The 23,129-nt window shown below is 45.0% G+C and overlaps 2 protein-coding genes across 8 annotated transcripts in view; both read left to right on the forward strand.

Annotated features, from left to right (window-relative positions):
• LOC148043715 (macrophage mannose receptor 1-like) overlaps positions 1 to 23,129 on the forward strand; it is a 187,615-nt gene that overhangs the window by 95,058 nt on the left and 69,428 nt on the right. The window lies entirely within an intron of this gene.
• LOC148043719 (C-type lectin lectoxin-Lio2-like) lies at positions 1,150 to 19,104 on the forward strand. Of its 7 annotated transcripts, none has more exons than XM_087723724.1 (8): positions 1,150 to 1,296; positions 2,835 to 2,918; positions 4,363 to 4,461; positions 6,438 to 6,536; positions 6,776 to 6,862; positions 8,957 to 9,108; positions 10,322 to 10,431; positions 12,431 to 12,928. In XM_087723724.1, the coding sequence occupies exons 2-8, from the start codon at positions 2,894 to 2,896 to the stop codon at positions 12,594 to 12,596; spliced, it is 738 nt and encodes a 245-aa protein (XP_087579850.1). In that variant the 5' UTR covers positions 1,150 to 1,296; positions 2,835 to 2,893; the 3' UTR covers positions 12,597 to 12,928. The 7 variants fall into 7 exon arrangements, with proteins under 7 accessions (XP_087579850.1, XP_087579852.1, XP_087579848.1 ...); XM_087723726.1 differs by lacking the exons at positions 1,150 to 1,296; positions 12,431 to 12,928 and adding exons at positions 2,126 to 2,215; positions 17,969 to 19,104 and having other exon boundaries at positions 10,322 to 10,470; XM_087723722.1 differs by lacking the exons at positions 1,150 to 1,296; positions 12,431 to 12,928 and adding exons at positions 2,126 to 2,215; positions 16,767 to 17,651.

The raw sequence follows: 23,129 nt of genomic DNA on the forward strand, positions 1-23,129 counted from the left end.
AGGAGCACAAGGGCCTATCACCTCCTCAGGGAGGCGGTTCTTCCATGACAGATGAGAGCCAACTAATCATGAAGAGGCCCATCCAGAGTCACCTGACCCCCGAGGGCCAATAAAAGAAAAGAAGTGGGGTCTGTCAGGTTTTGGCGGGAAGGGTTGAGGTGTCTTTGGGGAGGGAGGGCAGCCATGATGGGGTCCCCTCAGGGAAGCCTGGCTGGAAACTGGCTTGGCTATAGTTCAACTTCAGGATGGAGGCCATCACTAGCTGGGCTGCCCTGTCTAATTTCAACTTCCTCATGAAGCCCAGCTACAAATCCAGATAGAAACTATTTTTAGGTCCCACCTTACTTTTAAGGCTGGCTAAATGTTTGCTTAAAACTTTTAAGTTTCATTGTTGTTGTTTTTACCATTCAATCCTGTCTGACTCTTTTGGACTTTATAGGCAAGTGCTCTCCATGCGGCCCTGTTCATCATGGTATCGGTTTTAATAGAATCAAACCAGGCTGTTCCTTGCTTGCCCCTTTTTTCCTATTCCACTAACCATGCCTAACATCACTGCCTTCCCCAATGAATTCGCACACATGACAAGGCCAAAGTAAATCAGACATAGCCTCGTGACTTTGGCTTCTAATGATGTGCCGGGTTTTATTTGACTTAGCCCCTCTCTCTTGGTTGCTGTGGCTGTCCCAGGAAACAGAGGGAAATAGAGATGTTTGTGTACTTGGTATGAGAACTTGCTTAGTGAGCATTTTTTTTAAATACTCGTGTGTCTCTGACTCTCATCTACATCCAAGAATGGAGTTGCTGCGTATCTAAATGACAACCAACCATTTCCCATCTGAGTCTCTTTGGTCTTGTAAAATAGATCTAAGGCTTTGTTCATGTAGAACAGATCTAAGGCTCTGTGTAGCCGGTATTTGGCAGTGGGAGGGAAGCTTCCATCTTGGGAGTGGTCTCCATGTGATCTTTGTATGATTGACCGAGCTCGGGGAACCCTTACAAACCAACTATTTGGAGGCTTAGTGTTAATGGTCTTGACTGAACGTAGCATTATAAAGATGACCCTCACTGTATAACCCTCTGAGAAAGGAGAGTGAGGTGTGGAATTCACGATTTCTTTTCTGTTGATTGGCAGCTCACCAGCTCCAGTTGGTCAGCAGCAGATGCTGCACTCTAAGAGTTCTGGAACCTTCCGCATTATACAGGAAGGACAATTGAAGCTGTTGAAAGGAGACGTCCCAAGAAGGAGTTGAACAGCAGGGATATAAAACCATGGTGCACCAAGAGGGACATGGCTAGGTAAGAAGTTTGTTCTGATGAGGCTACACTGTGCAAAGACACATCACTATAGGCTAACCTCTGGCCTCTGCTTTGCAGAACTGAGGGGTCTTTGGTGCGCTCTGAGCTTGGTTGGTTTCTTACAGACATTTCATTACCCAAATTAGTGAACATCATCAGCGCTCACATCATCAGGACTAGCACTGATGATGTTACCTGGTTTGGGTAATGAAAGATCTGCAAGAAAACAACCAAGCTCAGAGAGCATTAAGGAGCCCATAGTCCTCCTCCTCCTCCTCAATCAGCTGCTCATGCTGGAAAACGGAAGACTCTTCCTCCTCCTCCTCCTCCTCCTCCTCCTCCTCCTCCTCCTCCTCCTCCTCCTCCTCCTCCTCCTCCTCCTCCTCCTCCTCCTCCTCCTCCTCCTCCTCCTCCTCCTCCTCCTCTCCACAAACCAGACTCCTTTCTAGCACTGAAATGTTACCTGGTTTGGGTAACGGAACATCTACAACAAAACCACCAAGCACAGAGAACAGCAGGGACCCTTCATTTCAACCCTGAACTACAACACCTTTTATTAGCTTTTCAGAACTCAAAACTCAGGGACTTGTTTCTGAATCCCGTTTCAGGTTTTTCTGCATGGAAAGCCAATATTGTCTCATTGAACAAATCCAGTTTATGAGGGTTGAATTTTGGGAGCTAATAGGGGCCTCTTTGATTTGCACTTCTGGGTCACAAGTCATGTGCACCTCTCTACCATGACTTCCATCTGGGCTGAAAGGCAAAATACACATAAAATAATTTCTCAACAAGGCATAATTTCAATTTTCCATTCCACATCTGACCTAACAGGTGAATAAAAATCCAAGGAAAGAATATTCAAAATGAGGAGCTAAAATGGGAGATAGAGAAATAAGACAATTACAGATATTAATAGAAGGTAAGCTAGCACATTTTATGAAACCACACTATTTATAAACAGATAAATAAAGGACATGTTTCTTAGTGGTATCTTCTAGGAAGCCAACTACTCCCATTGCCACTTTGAATGGGCCAACTTTTGTTGCTCCACCTTTTCTGATAGTAGAGATGGTCAACCTATTTTCCAAAGCACCTGGGGACAGGACAAGAAGTTCCGGATGGAAACTTAAGAAAGAGCGATCCAACCTAGATTTAAGGAGAAATTTCCTGACAGCCAGAAAAATTCATTAGTGGAACCTGCAGAAATTGTGGGTTCCCCATCACTGGAGTTTTTAAAGAAGAAATTGGACAGCCATTTCTATGAAATGCTGTTGGGTTTCTTGCCTGAGCAGGGGGTTGGACTAGAAGACCTCCAAGGTCCCTTCCAATTCTGTTATTCTGTATTCTTAATAGCTCTACATAAAGTGGGATCTGTACAGTTCTGGGTGCAGAAGGGACAAGTCAATGCAAAAATGGTGATTTATTTACATTCCCCAAACTGAGTTTCCTGCCTCCTTCATAGCAACATAATAAATATTAGCAACAAAAAGGGGTATCAGTGCCTTCAAATAATCAAAGTTTCTGCTATGGTTCTACAGCACCAAAAGCTAAGGAGAAGAAGGTTGTGAAACCCAAGATAGAAGACATCCATGAAACTATGACCAGAGAACCCTATCCACCAGGTGAGTTAGCTGTGTGTCCTGAAGAATGGCAGGACATGTGGGAGAGGGGAGTGGGAAGAGTTCTGGGAAAGGATGGGAATTGGCAGTCAAGGCTGTTGAGCACATAGGATCAGAGGGAAACCAGACGCCTGGACCAGAGAGCAGATGAGCAAGAAATGTGGGGTTTGTTTCCCTGAAATGTGCTGATCACTCAGACTTGGGGATAGAAAGTGAGCCTAGCAAATGCCAAGAGTTACGGTAAGTGAGTTTTGCCCCATTTTACGACCTTTCTCGCCACAGTCATTAAGGGAATAATTGCAGTTGGTAAGTCCATCTGATTTACTCATTAACTTTGCTTGCCAGAAAGTCGCAAAAGGTCATATATGTGAGACAGTTGCCAACTGTCTGAATGTTGATGATGTGACCATGGGGGTGCGGCAATGGTCATAAGTGTGAAAAAGGGTCATAAGTCGCATTTTTCAGTTCTAACTTTGAATGGTCCCTAAAGAAGTGTTTTGAATCAAGGACTAGCTGTAATTTTAAAAATAAAATAGCCATTAAACAAATATCTCATTGCAAGACATCCTTACTATTCCTTCTTTCCTGTACTTTCCTATACTTTCCTGGTCTTGTGCTTTCAAGAACTAAGAGCAGTGAAAACTGTAGACTAGTGATGGTGGTGAACCTTTCGGCACCAAGCGCCGAAAAGGGAGCATCCGTGTGCTATGCAAGAATGCTCGTCAGGGCCACAACCTGGAAGAGGAGTTGCCCAGGGGGCTTGCGCAGCAGAAAATAAACTGCCGGTTTCCAGCACGCACATGCGTGCCAGCCAGATAGTCTTCCGGTTTCTGGCACCCATGTGTGGGGGGCAATCAGCTGGCCAGCACGCATGTTCTTGCTGGAAAATGGAAGACGAGCTCTTCCAGTTTCTGGCACTGCCACATGCACGAAGGCCAGCTGATTGTTGCACGCGTGCACACCAGAAAACTGGAAGAGGAACGGGCAACGCTGCTCGTGCCAAACCACATGGCTCCGTGTGCCACTTTGGGCACGCGTGCCACAGGTTTACCCTCACAGCTGTAGACCCAAAGGTGCTTTTCCAAAAGGCAACTGAGAATCTCCATAGACATTCAGAGCTGAAGAAACGTCTTGGATGAGAAGCGAAACATCCTCCAAGAAAATGCAGAGAGACAGATAGACAGCTGAACTCTCTCTGAAGCCCTTAGGCCAATCTCACCTAATATTTCTCCTTTTTCAAGCAAAGTCAATGGGGGAAGCCAGATTCACTTAACAACCGGGGTTCTACCTTATCAACTGCGGCAATTCACTGAACAACTGTGGCAAGAAAGGTCATAAAATGGGGCAAAGCCAAGTGGCTCACTTAACCACAGCAACGTTGGACTCAATTGTAGTCATAAGTCGAGGACTATGTGTAAGAGGATCATTTTCTTTTGTGTCCTCTTAGAAAGAACCTCTGATATTTGGCATACCAACTTGCATAAATGGAGTTTGGGTTTCCTGTGCCTGGCTATGATTTCCAGCTCAGCAGCAATATACACGAAATGTGAGTTCTCTAGTCAGCGCCTTGTTTTTGCAGAATGATCTCCAAATGGAAAGGCACCACCACCAACTCTCCCACAAGGTTCTTTCACTTCCCAGTGAGGTCCTTGCTTGGAATGGCATGGGAGGAAAGCAGCCTTGTTCACAGCAGTGGCACTTTGGTCTGCTTGGACTTTACCACCAGCCAAATATAAGGCCTTGCATCATTAAAAAGTGTCCATGGGTTCTTGGTCCCAGTTCCCCGGCCTCTGAACTCCATGCGTCTAAGAGTTGCAGTGTTGCAATGTGTGAATTTCCCCCGTTTAACTGATCATATGCACTGTACAGAAGTCTTTAGAGGAGAAGCACTTGAACCCAGAAGAACCTGGAAAAGTACAGGTGGTCCGTGACTTTACATGAAAAAAGTGACTTATGACCGGTTTTTGCACTTAAGACCCTTACAGCATCCCCATGGCTACATGATCAAAATCCAGATGCTTGGCATCTGGCTCACATTTACTGCAATGTCCCAGGTCACGTGATCTCCTTTTGTGATCTTCTGACAAGCAAGTCAATGGGGAAGCCAGATTCACTCAACAATCATGTTAAATAACCTAACAACTGCAGTGGCTCACGTAACAACTGTGGGCTGTTTCCCCGATAATAAGACCTAACCAGAAAATAAGTCCTAGCATGATTTTTCAGGATGCTCGTAATATAAGCCCAATCCCCAAAATCATGACCTGACAAATGCGGCCGACAAATGCATGCCGACAAAACGGCGACGTTGAAAGCGCGCCCATTAAAGTGCGCTGACAAAACCGCGCCAATAAATGGGCGATTAGGGTTTTTAGGTTAGGATTAGGGTTAGAGTTAGGGTTAGGTTTAGGGTAAGGGTTAGGGTTAACAATGTTGTTACCGTTGTTTTTGCGTTGTTTTCGTGCTTTTGTCGGCACGCTTTTAAAGTCGCCATTTTGTCACGGCGGTTTTGGCAGCGAGGATTTGTTGGGAGTGCATTTGTCGGTGAACCCCCCCAAAATAAGCCCCAGTTAAGATGGTCAGCAAGATGGATGCATTTAGTACTGTATTTCTCCGAAAATAAGACCTAACCTGAAATTAAGTCCTAATGCATCTTTTGGAGCAAAATTTAATATAAGACCCAGTCTTATTTTCGGGGAAACACAGTACTAATTAATCAATTACAGTGATTCACTTAACAACTGTGGCAAGACAGGCTCTAAAATGGGACAAAACTCACTTAACAAATGTTTCACTAAGCAACAGAAATGTTGGGCTCAATTGTGGTCATAAGTTGAGGACGACCTGTAATCAAGGGTGGGGAAGGTTTTTTTTTTATTTTGCAGAGCTTTCATGGAAGTAAAGGGGGATATTATTTCCCTGGCTAAATATGATGCAAGAGTCAATATGAAATCCATGGTCGCCAGTATCCTGGTTTTTAATAAAACAGGTTTCGGTCAGCTATAAAACATAGTTTCCCAAAGGCCCAGTTCTATGTTATCTTATTTTATTTTATTTTTGGGGGGAGTAGGAACTCAACATAAGTTACAAAAGATGCCTTTTTGCTCTGCCCGAGAATGACTTCTTCCTAGTGCAAAGATGAGAGCCAGTTTGGGGCAGTGATTAAAGGCACCTGGCTAAAAAACAGAAGACCGTGAGTTCTAGTCCTGCCTTGGGCGCAAAACCAGTTGGGTGACTTTGAGTCAGTCCCACCCTCTCAGCTCTAGGAAGAAGGAATTGCCAAGACAAAGTTGCCCCGGAAAAGTGCACTGACTTGTCCACATAGTCACCAGGAGTTAAGATTGACTTGTGAAGAGCAAAAGAAGAAGAAAAACAATAGTTACAGTGTGTAAACTCTTTAAAGGTGTCCTAAAACTCCCTTAGTTCCAGACTCACTTGGGAATACACACACTTTTCCATTTGGGCAAGTGGACACGTGGCATCAGACTTTATACATTCTTCTTTTGCTGTCTTCTATTTTAGATTACTTTGATTCGGCCCATATCAGGCAAAACACCGATGCCATGAAGTTGATTCGAAATTTTATTCTACAGCACAATGAATCTCTGGAAACCCTGAAAGGTAAGCAATTAATTGCAGGGAGAGAATTCTGATCTTTCTTCTAGTCCAAGTCCTGCTCAAGCAGGAGACCCTATAACATTTCAGACAAATGGCTGTCCCGTCTTTTCTTGAAAGCCTCCAGTGATGGAGCACCCATAACTTTTGGAGGCAGGCTGTTCCACTGGTTGATCATTCTCACTGTCAGGAATATTCTCCTTAGTTTATGATGTTCCTGACCTGATCTGTTGCTAACCACCTAGATTCTGACATCCTCAATGAAGCAGAAAAGATGATACATCAAGTGGCCCAATTATACGAAGAAAGGGCTGAAATGCAGACACTTATGGGTAAGTTTCTCAGGATACGGGGTGGGTGGAACACTCTACAACTATAGATGCTGAAGATGCTGCAATGTTTAGACAGAAAGTTAGACTCAAATGAATATAACAGCAATGACGGGGCAATTGGCCATCTGAAAATGTCCAAAACTAAGTTGTGTGGCTCATGTGCATGTTCTTAATTCAGCAGATGTTGTTCTGAATTGCTGATGACGTCACCATCGAGGTGCAATTGCTTTAAAAAGAATATATCAAACTTCAGGATTTCACATAATACATCTTGTGCAGATGATAGTGTATTTCCAAGACAGGAGAATTCTGGTAGCTCAGGGTTGAAAAGAGGGGTCCCCGGTGCTCTCTGAGCTTAGTTGCTTTCTTGCAGACATTTCATGACCCAACTAGGTCACATCATCCTCGTGGAAGGAGTGGGGTTTTCTCTCTGTTTATATTCTAGTGCCTTGCCCTGTCAGTGTTAGTGGGGATAGTCTTGGTGGTTCTTTGGTGGAGCTGTTTACTGTTGGCTTGTTCGGCAGTTCCTTGATTGCTGTATTGTTTACTTCTCGAATGTTAGTCTAATGTTACTCTTGGAGTTCATCTATGCTCATCTGGATGTTAATTTATTTATTTTTATTTTATTTATTTATTGAATTTATATTGCCGCCTATTCGCCCACGGGGACTCAAGGTGGCTTACACAATATAAAACCACATTTAAAACAATAAAACTAATTTTAAAAAATCAAATAAATTAATAAAGTATAATATAATAAAATCACCTCCCACCCCAGTGACAGCAGATCAAATGAGCCATTTAATGGGCTCCATCCCCCTCTGGGTTCCCCAGGCCCGCTGGCAGAACCAGGCTTTCAGCGCCTTCCGGAGGAGTATTAGAGTGGGGGCCGTTCTAATCTCCAGGGGAATGATGTTCCAGAGAGAGGGAGCCACTACGGAAAAGGCTCTTCTCCTGGGTCCCACCAGATGTATATCCCTTGGGGACGGGACCCGCAACATTCCCCGCCTCCCCGCTCTGGTGAGTCGGGTAGATGTGACTGGCGAGAGACAGTCCCTTAGATAACCTGGTCCCAAGCCATGAAGGGCTTTAAAGGTGACAACCAGCACCTTGATTGCACCCAAAAGCAAATCAACAGCCAATGCAGCTCCCGCAGGAGAGGTGATACATGTGCACACCGAGGTCTGCACAAAACCGTGTGGGCTGCTGCAGTTTGCACCGAAAGGACCTTCCGGATGATCTTGAAGGACAGCCCCATGTAGAGCGCATTGCAATAGTCAAGATGGGAAGTGACACGGGCATGAGTAACTGTGAGTAGGGACTGTTGGTCCAGGAAAGGGCCTAACTGGTGCACAACCTGCAAGGCCCTCCTGGCCACAGCCGCCAACTGCTCTCTGAGGTAGTGCCACTCCATCCAAGACCAAAGGTGGCAATTCTCCTGGGCCAACGAACCCCAAACCCAGCCACTCGGTCTTACCAGGGTTTGGTTTCAACCTGTTGCTCTCCATCCAGCCCCTATCAGCCTCCAGGCACTGTGAGAGGGAGGAAAATTGCTGGTGGGGAGGTGTTTTGAGAATGTGTTTGGTATGCATCCATGAGAACAGTCCTACAGAATAATGCTATTGTCCCAAACTCACTTTCTGCAGCACCCTAAAATCTAGATAAACAAATAGGAAGTGCAACTTTGCTAACATCAAGTAATGGAGTGGAATAGATTCAGATCCATTCTTGGGGAAATGAAGATCCAATCCAAACTCAGCCGGATTCCGATTCTCATGCAGACTCTGAATAAATACTGTATTTTTCGGTGTATAAGACACACTCCCCCCCCCAAAAAAAGTGGGTGGAAATGTCTGTGCATCTTATACAGCAAATGTTGCCAAAGTCCCACCCACCTGCCAGCCCCCAGCCTTCCAGCAATTTGCCTCCTTGCAGCAAACAACAACATGATTTAGCATGAGCTGCTGGTTGACGGTTGAATCTGCCTCCCACAATAGTCCGAAAAATACAGTATATGCGCGCACAATCCTACTGTACAAACAAATTCCCAATAAATGCCTTTCACCCCTTCTCTGCCTCTTGCATGGTTCAAAGAAGACACCCTTGCAATGATAAATAACGGGTGGACGGTGGTGAGTGGCAGCCTCTATTTTATCTTTTCCAACTTAATGACGTTTTATGAGGCCCAGAAGATCTGTGAATCTATAAACACAACGCTGGTTATTGTCATCCATCCCCATGTAGAGGTAAGTGGAACCTAGGAGTATTAGTGGTCAAAACTACCGGGTCACAGGATCCGAAAGACTTGCCTCATAGCCCAACTCTGTAAGGGTCTTTCTCGCAGGGAGATCTGGGATTGCTTTCAACCTCCCAACTTTTGCAACCAGAGTGGGAAGGCTGACACCCTCTGCCTCTCTTCCTGTTTCATTGTTTTTCCTCAAGGTCCAAGGGACCCACATTCCAGAGACAGGAAGGAGGACTCACCCATTTCCCTCTATGTCCCATAGCTGCAACAAGAAGAGACTCAATCAATCAATCAAAATAGAACTGGGAGGGACCTTGGAGGTCTTCGAGTCCAACCCACTGCTCAAGCAGGAGACCCTATACCATTCCATACAAGTGGCTGTCCTGTCTTTTCTTAAAAACCTCCAGTGATGATGCAGCCACAACTTTTGGTGGCAAACAGTTCCAGTGGTTAATTGTCCTCACTCTTAGGAAGTTTCTCCTTAAGTCCAGGTTTCAATCCATCCAACAATCACCCAAGGCAGAGGTTATTTTGTGGAGTTTCTCTAGGACTTTGTCTCAGTTTTGGGGAAGGAAAAAATTAATTAAGTAAGAAGTTCCTGAAGGAGCTATTTATGCCCACGCAAATCTGATCCCCTGGGAATTTACTGACCAGCTTAGTTAACCCCTTTTGGAGTCCCCATGACCCACTACTCGGCCCCCATTGATCTAATTGGGTATGTGGGAATAGGTGCCTCAATTATTAAGCATAAATCTGAGATACCATGTCATGCTATGCAAATTCCTCAAGTGCCCCCTCTCTCAGTTTCTTTCGAGCGGTGGCCAAATTATCTGAAAGTTCTGCTTTTGATCCAGTATGATGTTTTGCATTCTGGTTGCACTGTTGCATCTCAAATCCCTTTCCAGCCTCTTCGTGACATGTTGCACCCTTCCTCGATCTGTAAATGGTTTGTGCTCCCCCTTCCCAGCTAGCAAGGCTGCCCTTTCAAAAAGACTTCAGTTTTGGTTCAATTTTGTTCAAGCCCAAATTATCCTGCATCTCCCTTTTTTGAACACCAGGCCTTCTGCACTGAAATTGGCCTGTCCCTTCTGGTTAACTTGATTGGGAAAACCAAGCCAGACAGTCCCATTCCTGCAAAGGTTTTGAGATGAGAAAAGTCTCAGTCGCAGAAAAGTCTCTAGAGAGATGCTGGTTTTGGTTTTTGTCTTTTGCAGTTATTTCTGGAGTCACAGTCCCAAACGTTAAACCAAGGAATCTGGATTGGTTTGCAATTTCTTGAGAGAAACTGGCAGTGGATTGATGGAAAGACACCGTATCATCCGCAGTGAGTCCCGGAACTAATCTTTTCTCCTGCCTTTAGAGTGTAAGTTATTGAGAAGAATGTATCACACAATCTCCAGGTATACAAGAAGTTTCCAGGGTGAGTTCAGCAGAGATAAGAAATTTCCAAGGGTCTTTTTTTTAGCCCAGAAAAAACAGTCATTCCTTTAAACAAATATGTACCCTCAAAATCGCTCTCTACGTGTTAATCGCTTTTGATTGCTTGTTTCCCTTTTGCATTGGAAAAGGAAACTTTTTTCGGCTTGCAAACCACCTTTTACTTTTTGTTGCTCCATATGATTTTTGGGAGCTTAGCAAACAACGTGTGAGGAGCTGTGTGTTTGTGTGTGTACGACAAGTACACAAAGAACTAAACGAGATGGATTTCTTTTTTTCTCTATTCCTTTTTACATTAACTGAAAATGTATGACTGTAAATCTTTCCCCCCCCCCCCCGAAAGCTGACTGATCCCCCCCCCCCTTGTGGGTTGATTAGCTATACTTTTCAACAAAGACATGATACCAATGCTTATGAAGAACACGCCTGATTTGCCTTCAGTTCCTTATTAAGTACCATTTGAGTACTTAAGTACTATTATAACATTAGTCACAAGAAGGGAAATGAAGACTCATTTTTAACAAGAGGGAAGGCCCCCTTCCCCATCGCCCCCCAAGACTACAGCATGAAAAGGATTATATAAAAAGATTGTGCTTGCTTTGGATTTATTGGGAGCCCTTGCATGAAGATTGACAAAGTCACAGAAAAAGAGGGCAGAAAAAGAGCCTGTGATGACTTGCAAACTTTGTGCCACAAATGTATTCACCGCTGCGGAGGACCCAAATTATACCTGCACCAAATGCAAACTGGTTGGATTCCTTGGAAGAGAAAGTGGAGGGTCTAGTGGCATGACTAGCCACTCTGGGTCTCATCTGTGAAAATGGGGAACTCCTAGTTGTATCCAAACTGAACGCAGCAAGGAAAAAACAACAGCTGCGCCAAAGCTGGCAGGTCCCGAGTTCAAGGACTGGCTCCCCTGAAGACTGGCCTGTTGGGAAGCAAAATGGATCTCCCCCAAAGTTGTTCCTAGAAGAGGAATAGCCCATTTGCAGCATGAGCATAGGGCAAAGAACAGGAAGTGTAACCACCCTTAGAACGGAAGTTTTCAAATTGGCCGGTGGGGTGGTGATGTAGCCCTGGAAGGGAGATGGATTGGAGGATCTGAGCCTGACTTTTTAAAAACAACCTGAGCATCTTTGCTCAGCTTGACCGGAGCCCTGCTCCTTGGCTCACTTGCATAAACTTCAGAGTTGGCCCTGCCAATCCTACAAAGTTTGAGAATCCTTGGAATATTAAAAGGTAAACATTAAATAATTAGAAGTATTTTTTTCTTGGCTGACCTAAACCCAATGAAACAATTTATTTATGCACTTATTTGTACCCCACCTTTAGTATTTTTACAAATAGCTCAAGGTGGAGAAAAAAACGGACACTCTTTCCTCCTCCTATTTTCCCCACAACTCTGTGAGTGAGGGTTGTGCTGAGAGAGAGGGACTGGCCCAAAGTCACCCAGCTGGCTTTCCTGCCTAAGGTGGGACTAGAACTCACTGTCGCCTGGTGATTGGCCCAGAGTCACCCAGCTGGCTTTCCTGCCTAAGGTGGGACTAGAACTCACTGTCGCCTGGTGATTGGCCCAGAGTCACCCAGCTGGCTTTCATGCCTATGGTGGGACTAGAACTCGCCATCTCCTGGTGATCAACCCAAATTTACCCCTGTCAAGACTAGAACTCCTGTCAATTGGACAAAAGTCAACTCCTGCCTAAGATGGGACTAGAACTCCCAGTCTCCCGCTTTCGAACCTGGTGCCTTAGCCACTAGACTCTTGATTAATTTTGTTCATTGGATTCCTATAAAATCATATATCATTTTAAAGATCTGCATATAGGAAGCCCTTGAGGTGATAACGAAATGATGGTTTTAATTAGGGTTCCTTCTCCTTTTTTCAGTTTCTGGATGAAATATAAGCCAGACCCCGCCTCCTTCACAAGGGACAAGTGTGTTGAAATTAAAAAAAATTGTGCTACACCTGGGAATTGCTGGAGCAATCTTAACTGCAGAGTGAAAAGAATCCCAGCTTGTAAACTGGACCCCAGTCCAAGGGGAATGGGATAAAATTGGTGTTTCCCGTTCTCTACTCAAATATATAAAAAAGAAAGCAGCAGCAACAACAAAAACCATGGCAAAGGTCAATGGTTTGGCTCTGTAAAGAAAATTCTGACAGGTTTACCTGCAGAAAGGTATTGTTTCAACAACCTTTTAGAGTTGTGGATGACTTCTGCCAAATCCTTCGGTCATAGCTCACTTCTCTGGCAAAAGATCAATAGACTCCAATCGCTGTAATTCGTCTCCTGGCAATGTTTGTTTGACAAGCTGGCTTATCCTTCGGATTGTGATTACCTGTGCACATCTTAAACATTTTGAAAAACAAAACAACCCCTTTCCTGTTGCTGATTGTAGTATCTTCTTAAACAGCAGAAAGTTACAAGCAGTTTCCCATCTGTGCATGAAATTCATTCGTGCAAATATGCAAAGTCCCACAAAAATAACTATACAAAAAGCCAGTTGCTGAACTTCATGGCATTTAACAAATGCGCGAAACAGAATAATAGAATAACAGAGTTGGAAGGGACCTTGGAGGTTTTCTAGTCCAACCCCTATTCAAGCAGGAGACCCTCTACCATGTCAGATTAATGGTTGTCCAATCTCTTCTTTAAAACCTCCAGTGATGGAGCACCCACAACTTCTGAAAGCAAGCCATTCCACTAATTAATTGTCCTCACTGTCAGGAAATTTCTCCTTAGTTCCAGGCAAGATCTCCCTCTGTTCAGTTTCCATCCATGGCTTCTTGTCCTGCCTTCAAATGCTTTGGAGAATAGGTTGACCCCTTCTTCTCTGGGGCAACCCCTTAGATATTGGAACCGTTCGTCTTGTCTCAGAAATATTTGTTGGGTTGTTGTTTCTTGAATTCTGGCTTGAATATGTGAGTGCTGATAGGCCCAAACACACAAAAAACAGGACCGTCCCAGAATAATCTCCCCTAAATCTTCCAGTAGGTGTGCTAAGCCTTGATTAGAAATCAAGTAGATGGAAACTTGTGAGAGAGAGGGAGAGAGAGAGAGGGAGAGGGAGAGGGAGAGGGAGGGAGAGAGAGCTAACCTAGGAGTCAGAACAATTAATCAGTGGAATAGCTTGCCTCCTCCTGGAGTTGTGAGTGCTCCATCGCTGGAGGTTTTCAAAAAGAGATTGGACACTGTCCAGAATTGTATAAAGACTTCTGCCTTGGGCAGAGGGTTGGTCTAGAAGATCTCTAAGATCTCTTCCAGCCCATTTATTCTATGGATTGTGTTCTAACAGGAGATCCAATCAGTCAATCCTAAAAGAAATAAACTCCAACTGACAACTTCAGAAGGACAGATCCCAAAGCTGAAGTTCAAATACTTTGGCCACCTAATAAGAAGAGAGGACTCCTTGGAAAAAAGACCCTGGTGTTGGGAAAGATGGAAAGCAAAAGGAGAAGGGGACAGCAGAAGATGAGATGATAGATAGATAGATAGATAGATAGATAGATAGATAGATAGATAGATAGATGGATGGATGGATGGATGGATGGATGGATGGATGGATGGATGGATAGATAGATAGATAGATAGATAGATATAGTGCCATCCCTGATGTGTTGTGGTCCATCGGGTTGCTAAAAGTCAGACACAACTTAATGACTGAACCACAAAATGTTTTAACGGCAACACAGAGAGACCTAAGGAGTTTCTTTATGAAGCTATAGAAACTGATGCCAGGGGCCTTTAGTTGGGGCAGACAAAAACCATTCAGACAGGCCAGTCAAATCCCACCCCTCCTCTTGGTGCAGTAAAGTTCTTTGGATCCAGAATTGATCGATTTCCACTGAGCTCCCTTTTGCTGTCCCCACTATGGGATGTAATCCTCAAACGTACAAAACATCAGTCTGCGAACTCCAGGGGAGGGGATTAAAATCAAACTAACATCAGATCCATTTTGTCCCTCTCCAACCTCTAAAGTGAAGTAATGAGATAGATATGGCTCTAACAACGTCCTGGGTCTGTTTGGTCCAACCCACGTCACAAGTTCTTACACATCCATCCATCCCCATCTCTCTCTCCTCTCTCCCCCTCTCTGCTCTCTCTCTCCCTCTACGCGCACACGCACACACACACACACACACACAAGATGACTTTTTAAAACTATACTCTGTGGCCCCCTGATCCCATTTTCTTTTCAGACTCAAGGAATCCTAAAAGAACCTACTGTGTTCAGGTGAAACCCAGCAATTATTTCCACATCATTTTCAAACCATGCACTAACTCAAAAACAACAACAGTCATTACAAAATGGGTTCTGTAAGGCATCGTACTGGTGACCTTTATAGTTGGAAGTGCATTTTTTTTTGACTGCAATAGAAATCTGATAGATTTTGGTTCTAAAAAGTCATATTCCTCATTTTTTCTCCATCTTTAATGTGCCGGTCAACATGATTAATAAATTTTATGTGTCGCCAGACACTAATCTCTCCAACTAATTGGAACCTGCAACTAATCTCTCCTTACAAACCCATCTTTTAAGTTCTTGGCAATTGTCATCGATCCAGTTCAAATCACTTCCTAAGGGTTTTATGGCAGCGCAGTCTTCATCTGCTTCGCCATCATTAGCGGATCGATTGGGATTGCCATTGGCCCAGTATCTGAGAAGAGAGAGAGGGAGGGTTGGTGTCATAACTGCGGGATCCCTGGAGATGCAAGATCAAGCCAATATGTGCTGCTTTGGCCAGAATTTGGAGAGCTCGCTTGCAAAAGAGAAGAGGACCAATTGCATAAGGCTGAGGCCAAAACCTTTGCCCCATGCTGAAGCATAGATGGCATTGGAGCAAGAATTGGCACAAATGAACTGGGTCCACACAACATTAGGCGAGGTTGGGTTGTTCATGGTTCAATCTGTTGGAAATCCAATCCATTTCCTCAGCAGGTTACGTGACAGCAGGCCACTGTATAAAACCTAATATTCTTGATTTTATCTGGGTACAGGAAGCATGCGTAAACTCTATGCTTAGCATAAGCTCTGTTAGCATTAAGCATGCTCTGTAGCACCCATGCCAATCTGAGCTGCCTGGGGCCTAAATTAAGAAATTCATTGAATTAAGCTACGTGTTTGAAGTAAGGGTTGAGGGGTTGACTTCAAACGACCATATCCTGGACACTCACTGTACTATTAATCTGGAACCATCCGACCACTCCCACTGGCCTTCCACATTTTCATCCGTTAGGCCAATCCAGGCGGACTCGTTGAGCTTTGAAGAGATGTACTTCTACAAAGACACAAAAATGGAAAGGAAAGGGCAGCTTCACAAAATGGGATTCCACACTCAAGAGATTCCGTTTGGGTTTGTGTAGCCGCAGTGCCTAAAACGAGCAACGAACAGTTCACTATTGTTTGCCAAAGAACTCCGTTCTGCCTGAAGAAACATCAGCTCCATGCTATGTGTGATAAGGCATATCACGATTATGAAGATGGGACACAGGGGCTTCTACCTTTATACCCAACCCCTGTTCAACGGGAGCATGCCAAGAACATGGTTAGCAGCAGAGGTGGGTTCCTATGGGTTCGGCCCAGTTTGGTATGCTGGCCTGGGTTGCAGAACCAGCAGCGACCCAGGCTGGCCACTCCCCTGAACTGGTTCCCCGGTCACCACCATCATCGCCACCATATTTTTTTTAGTTCTGTGCATGTGCAGAAGAATTTCCATTGAGCTGCACATGCGGGCATGCAGTGTGCACACACGAAGCGAACCAGCAGTAATGCCGGTTGAAACCCACCGCTTAGCAGCCTTCTGAGTGGGGAGTGGGAATCAAAGAGTTTATTCTGAATGGGTGCCATTTTGGCCTGTCACTTCTGATCTTCTAATTCAGACCCCAGTGTGTAGAGTGTCCTGGTCAATTAAGATACAAAATAACAAGAGTTGGAAGGGACCTTGGAGGTCTTCTGGTCCAACTCTCTGCTCAGGCAGGGGGCCTATCCCATCCCAGTCAAAGAGCTGTCCAATCTCTTCTTAAAACCCTCCAGTTATGATGCAACCCAAATTGCAAAAAGTTATCAAACACTTGTGCATGGAAATTTAAAACAATAGCAGAGAAGGATGGGAAGAGGCCAGCATTGAGCCAAAATGGACTGCTGTGTTGAAAGCCCCCAAATATGAGAAGGAAGAGAATAATAATAATAATAATAATACCAAACCTGTTCTTCCTCATTCAGGATAGAGATCAAGTGGGAATCTCTGGAGCTGCAAAAGTACTCAGCATCGTGCCAGGTTTTCCTTTCATTTGTTTTTGAAACATAGTAGAGATTCCAGCCAAAAAGCTTCCAGTTATCATAAATTTTTGATCCTTTTTTAAACAGAGCTTCTAAGAGGAATCAACACAAAAAGAAAAATATACGTTAGCAGATTCTGCGTTGAGCGATTTCAATTTTTGCTTCTAACTGCATCTGTGGAGCATCATTGGGGCTCTATTTTATTTTATTTTATTCGTGGTATTTAAAATACAGGGTATTATTGCATGAAAAATATTTATGCTACTTTCTAGTAGGTTATTTATTTATCACTGATATTTGTTTGTTTACATATATATAACCAACAAACAAAAGTTTTTTGGGTTCATCTATAATTTTTCACCTTGGAAGTAAGGTGGGCTAAAAGACCTAATTATGGCTAACAGTTCTATAGTTCATGTTTAATATCAAATATTCTGATCAAAGTTAGGTTTTGCACCATTGGCAGAAAGCAATTGCTGACAGTTGCTGAATTGGCAGTAAGTATTTTCATGCATCTGGGAACAAGTCGACCCAGACAGGGAGTTTCCTGTTATCTTGCAAAAATATGTCCTGTGTTGTTTCTCTATATGTCACACATGATCTATAAGGCGCTGACCATGTATATTCTTGGAATAGTAACCGATGACCATCTGGCATAGACATTTTTGGTTCCTCTCATTACCTTATATGCTTAGATACTGCCTCTACAGATGTTGATGTAATTTGCACTATAAATGTATGTCTTTAAGAACCTTTCGGGGTTCAAACTTTTTATGCTTGTTTGGCATGTTTGAACCTGCGCATTCAATAAACTTTTCCTATATTGCATCGCTTGGCTTCGTTGTCTCTTCTTTCCACTACAGAAGGGTCTTTTAAGAGATGCTGCTTTAAAGCAGCCTTCAGCACCAGGACGAGGAAGGAGGAGGAGGAGAGGAAGATGAAGAGGAGGAAGAGGAGGAGACATTCAGCATCAGAGCTTTAGTGTCTTACATTTGGGGGGGATAAAAGGTGAATTCATAGATGTTGAGGTGCATACAGATATTTATGGTCTACTTTACTACATTGGGGTAAAATGATAAATTATGACATAGCATTCTCTTTCAAAATTCACTTTCAATACTTACCATATTTCTTTTTGTCTGCAGCAAAGCCATCTTCAGATTCCTTGAACAGTTGTGGCATTCTTTCTACTAACCTTGAGACCTTCAGAGCTAAAACCAGATGTAATTCGAAGTTGGTTTCCTGTTCCACACTCAGAACAGACACTTGCAGGAAGAAACTGGCAGATTTAAAGGCATTGGAGTGGCCTCCCCCCTCCCTCTCCCCCAAGATCTAGGCAGCTGCTATGACAATTGGGAAGATAGGATTATTTCCGAGCAGTCAAGCATTTTGAGGTTTCTTTTTGAACTTCCCAGTTTGGCCAAAGAGACCTAGAATTACCTAAAGAAGAGAATATTTGTAACTCAGGATTGAACTGCAGGATCCGGAGTGGCCTCTGGGCTCTTGTTTTCTAGAGATAGTTCATTGCCCAACTAGATATTGTCTTTAGTGCTGAAGATGTTAGCTAGTTGGGTAATGACATTTCTCCCAAAAAACCCATCCAAGCTCAGAGAGCACCAAGGACTCCACAGCCCTCGAATCCTCAGATGGCTCCCCCCACAGGTGCTGCTTAAGGTTTCAGAACTCAACCAGGGTTGCCACTTGCTGAAACTCTCAGAGTCAGCCGCATCCCAATTAGTGGACTTGTTGTCCCACTGCCCATCCCTTGTCCTCAGAGCTGGCCTGTAAGTTCAACATCCTATTCTGCTGCCTTTTGAACTGTTACCCTTCCCCGGCTTTGCTCTTGTCTTTGGCTGTCCTAACAAACCCTCATTAAAAGCAGGCCAAGTTAGGTCCTTCCCCTCCTCATTCTAATCCCAGCTTACTGAGTTGGTATCACTTGACCTCCTTGCGGTGGTCAAAGACTTTGGGGGAAAGGTGAGAGTTGCTTTCAATAATTGGAAAAGTGAACTCTTTGGGGTTGAAGCAGAGGCAAACACTCGGCAAAGAGAAGCTGCCAGGAGGTGCTTCATAAGCCTCCCTGTGGAGGGCAGAATAAGCCTAGCGCCGGTGTTGGACAAGATCCCTCGAACGAAGGAGTACCGGTAAGCCTTGTGTTATTTCTGTGCCAAGCAGAACTCAGCTCTTCTTACCAGCTCTTCCAACCACGAGGTTACTTGGCAGGATGCGCCTTTAGGAAAAAGGTCTCCTTTCCTCTTCCTTGGTCTCAAAATAGGATTGTGGTTCCAAACTAGTCAGGCCCAACTCAGGACCACCTTTTGCACTTACCATTCTCATTATGCTTGATCTTTTCATCCCTGACCCCAATGGACAAAGTAATCCTTAGCTTTTTCATAGGCTCTTCATAAGGACTCCAGTCTTCCGCAAGCATTGCATTGTCTAAAGCGATTAAGACACACAGAGGTTATGAAGATGCCCTCTTGATGCTTGGACCACTGCAACAACTTCTGAAGAGCTTCACATGGGAGAAGGTTAACCCAGCGAGACTGGTTCCCCAGGGCCTGAGAAAGTTATTTATCCCCCTCGATGACTGTCACGCTAAGAGATGTCAAAAATTCAAGATGGAAGTTGGAACACAGTGCCTGACAAACAGGTGAAGTGTTAATTGTACCAATGTAGCCCCTATCTTGTCTTTTATGATGACACCTGTGGACATCCCTGCACACACTGGATGACAGAGCCGGCCTTGGGTTAGGGTTGGGACTGGCTTGGTTGATTCACTGATTGCTTAGTGCAGAGATGTCAAACTTGCATCATCATGGCATCATGTGACATATCGGGACGTTTCCTTTGCTAATCTGGGTGGGGTGTGGCCAGGATGTGACGCATCTGGCCTGCGGGCCACGAATATGACAGCCCTGGCTTAGTACATTTCCAATAATTATATATAGTCCATCAACAGACCCTCTTGTATTTGAATAATTTATTTCTATCTTGTGTATTTTATTAGGCAAAATGTGTTTATTGACATTTCATTAGATTAATGTGGCCATTAAGCATATTTGGACAACTTGTAATATCATTTAATCGTGCTATAGTCCATGTGTCCATCACACTTCCTCAGTGCATTTTTTTAAAATGTATATATTTAAGAAGCTTCTAGGTATTTAAGGCCTAGAGTTCACATCCTCAGACGATTTTCATCATCTGACCAAATGAGGATGAGCTTCTGTGTGCCTTTTCCTAAAATGTGTTGGTGAGAAACATCACAGGCATTCTGATGTTTTGATCCTGTGGACTAACACAGCTCTCCTACCATTGCTCAATATCTAAGCATTCCCTGAAGGAGAGAATTAGCCATCAATGACATCCATCATTGCCAAAATGACCCTGAACCTTTGATCAGAAGAAATGGGCTGACAGAGACAAATTAATTGATCGCCCCGAAAAGTACATAAAGTTCTAAATCCTAATGGGGTGGAATTTGGGGGAACTGAGACATTTCTAGATTACAGTTTGCTCCGCAAAGGGATTATAATTTGCATTGTTCATTTTGATTCAAGATGGGGCACATGCAGAGGTGGGTTCCTACCAGTTTGATCCGGTTCGGCCGAATAGGTAGTAAAAATCTGGCAAACCTTTCCGAACCAGTAATAATGACACCCTGGCCATGCTCCTGAACTGGTTTCCTGGTCAACGCTCACTCACCTCACCCGTTCTCTGCTTTGCAGCTTGCCTGCCTGAAGCACTGCGCCTCTGATCTGTCTGGCAGGTAAGCCTGTGAGTCGCGGCTTAGCTAGCTGCTTCTGCCCCCTTCCCCACGATCCTGCCATGCTTCCCTGCCTTCCACATGACCTTCCCAGTGTTCCTGTGGCCAGCTTGCAAAAGCAAGCAAGCGGAAAGCTGCGTGGAAGGCAGAGAAGCATGGCAGGACTGTGGAGAAGGGATCAAGCGGCCTACTCCCTTTCCCGTGGCCTTGCCATGCTTCCCTGCATTCCACGTGGCCTTATCGGCCCCGCCCCATGCCCGCTTTCCTCCTGAGGTCGGTGTCCATTCCAATCTGCCCAGTGGGTGGGTGGGCGGCCCTTGGTGGAAACACAGACGCTGTTCTGGGACTGAGAGGGGCGGGGGAGGCGATGCTGCAGGAGGGCTGCTACACATGCACCCACTTTTTTTCTGCAAAGGCAGAGCCCCCCCACCCCCCCGCTGCTGCAGGGCATTCCAAAGAGAGGAGGAGGAGGATGCTGAAAAGGCTGCCTTCCCCCTGGGCCCGCATGCCTCTCGTGCCGGCTCCTTGAGGCTTCGGGCTCCAAAGCAGCCCACTGGCTTCCCATCCAGTCACCTGCCTGCTCCTCGGCCATGGCCCCACTTACCACTGGTGAAGAAGTGGAGCAAGAGGCGGAAGCCGTGGCTGGGTGGGGGGCAGCCCCTCATGCAGGGAGCAGGCCATGCCCGAGTCTCCTTTCCCCCGGAGTGCCGGATTCCACAGGCTGAGTTCCCAGAGTAGCGCTGGCAGTCAGATGGGCCAATGTGCAAAGAGAGTAGGCAGGTGGCCGGGTGAGAAGCCAGTGCGCTGTCTTGGATCCTGAAGCACTGCGGAGCCGGCACGAGAGGCATGCGGGCCCGGGTGGAAGGCAGCCTTTTCTGCAGCATCCCTATCCCCTTTTTGGATCACCCTGCAACGGGGGGGGGGGGGCTCTTCCTTTGTAGAAATGGGGCGGGCACATGTGCAGCAGCCTCTGGATTTCCGCTTGTCCTCCTGGAGCATTTTCTTCCTTCTCCTGCTGCCGAAAGAAAGACCATCCCACCATCCTGCTGGTCCTGCATGGCGCAGTTCCGGGACAGCGGGATATTGTTTCTTTCGGCAGCAGGAGAAGGAAGAAAGTGCTCCAGGAGGTCAGGTGGTGTGTAGCAGCCCTGGGATATTTGCCTGGTGCCTACCCTCCTGGACCACTTTTTTCCCTCTCCCGCCGTCAAAAGAAAGAATATCCTGCCGTCCCGGAACTGCTCTGTGCAGGACCACAAGGATGGAAGGATTTTCTTTCTTTCTTTGAGTCTGGGGGGAAGTTTCAAACTTTTGCTTTTTACTGGGTGTAATTCCGGAATCTGGCCAGAGTCGAAACTATACCAAGACCGTGCCAATTTGATATGTTCCTAATAAGTAGACATTAAAGAAAGATGGATGCCTTGGATTTTATTTCTGGGGACATACTTGGAACCTTGACACCAGAGGTGGTATTCAGCAGGCAGAACAAGAATCAATGGATGGAAACCAATCAAGGAGAGAACCAACCTAGAACTCAGGAGAAATTTCCTGACAACAATTAATCAGTGGAACAGTTTGCATCCAGATGTTGTGGGCCCTCCAACACTGGAGGCTTTTAAGAAGAGAGTGGAGAGCCACTTGTCTGGAATGGTGTAGCATCTCCTGCCTGAGCTGGAGATTCAGTAGAAGACCTCCAGGATCCCTTCCAACCCTGGTAGTCTGGATTCCATGAAAAGATCATGTTCACAAAAGATAGTAGGGCCACCCAGCTTCTCTAGCTTCCAGGAAAGGAAAACATCATTTAGCAAGAAGAACTAAACTTACATGTTTGGACTGATGTTGCCAAGATGACTGTAAGGACTCCTGCGGTGATAGAAATCACGATCCACCAGTACTTGGTAGGGATTTTCATTATAGGACTTTGGTTCAGGTCTATCTTCTCATCAAGAGCTAGTTTGCCTGGGGGTTCTTCAGGCGCCATGGCTTAGAGATAAAGGGGAAGGAAACGCCAGTTAGATAAGACAGCAAGGGACAAAGGCCATACCCATAATCCACAATTATTGGAATGTGGGCATTGAAACCAAGACTCACAAATACTTAGCAGCCAGCTGGTTGCCCTTCCAGCATTGCAAGCATCATAGGAGATACAGACTAACTCACCAGGCAGCAGAGAACCTCGGAGCCTTCACAATGACAAAAACAGTCAGGAAGGGCACACTTCTAAACTAGGAATGTGGGGTTCTGGCAAAGGCCAAGGACAGCTAAATGTCACCGGAAGGTCACAGATGGAGAAAGGACCATAAAAGTTGGGTATCAGAGTTCAAGAATTGAAGAATGTCTGAATAAATCTACACAGAAAGATGGTTTGATGAAGTCCACCAATCCTAGATTCCGTTCTTGAGCCCTTCAGATAATATCAGAGGACTAAGGGGAATGCAGAGAGACTCCGTTTTGTCCATTTCTACTTCATGAGCTGCACTAGTTACTCTTGGACCTCCGGGTGTAATTCAAGACGTTTGAAGTCATTTAATAATAGGACC

The sequence above is a fragment of the Thamnophis sirtalis genome, unplaced genomic scaffold (genome assembly GCF_051295495.1).
Source record: "Thamnophis sirtalis isolate CommonGarterSnake01/CBP01778 unplaced genomic scaffold, rThaSir2_p1.2 scaffold_10, whole genome shotgun sequence".
Taxonomy (NCBI): domain Eukaryota; kingdom Metazoa; phylum Chordata; class Lepidosauria; order Squamata; family Natricidae; genus Thamnophis; species Thamnophis sirtalis.

Excerpts from the sequence above, each read along its gene's own strand:
- LOC148043719 (XM_087723720.1), top strand. The coding sequence starts at position 2,173 with ATGGGAGATAGAGAAATAAGACAATTACAGATATTAATAGAAG. Across the intron at positions 4,462-6,437 it reads AGCAGCAATATACACGAAAT|ATTACTTTGATTCGGCCCAT; the intron begins GTGAGTTCTCTA and ends CTTCTATTTTAG. Across the intron at positions 9,109-10,321 it reads TCATCCATCCCCATGTAGAG|TTATTTCTGGAGTCACAGTC; the intron begins GTAAGTGGAACC and ends TGTCTTTTGCAG.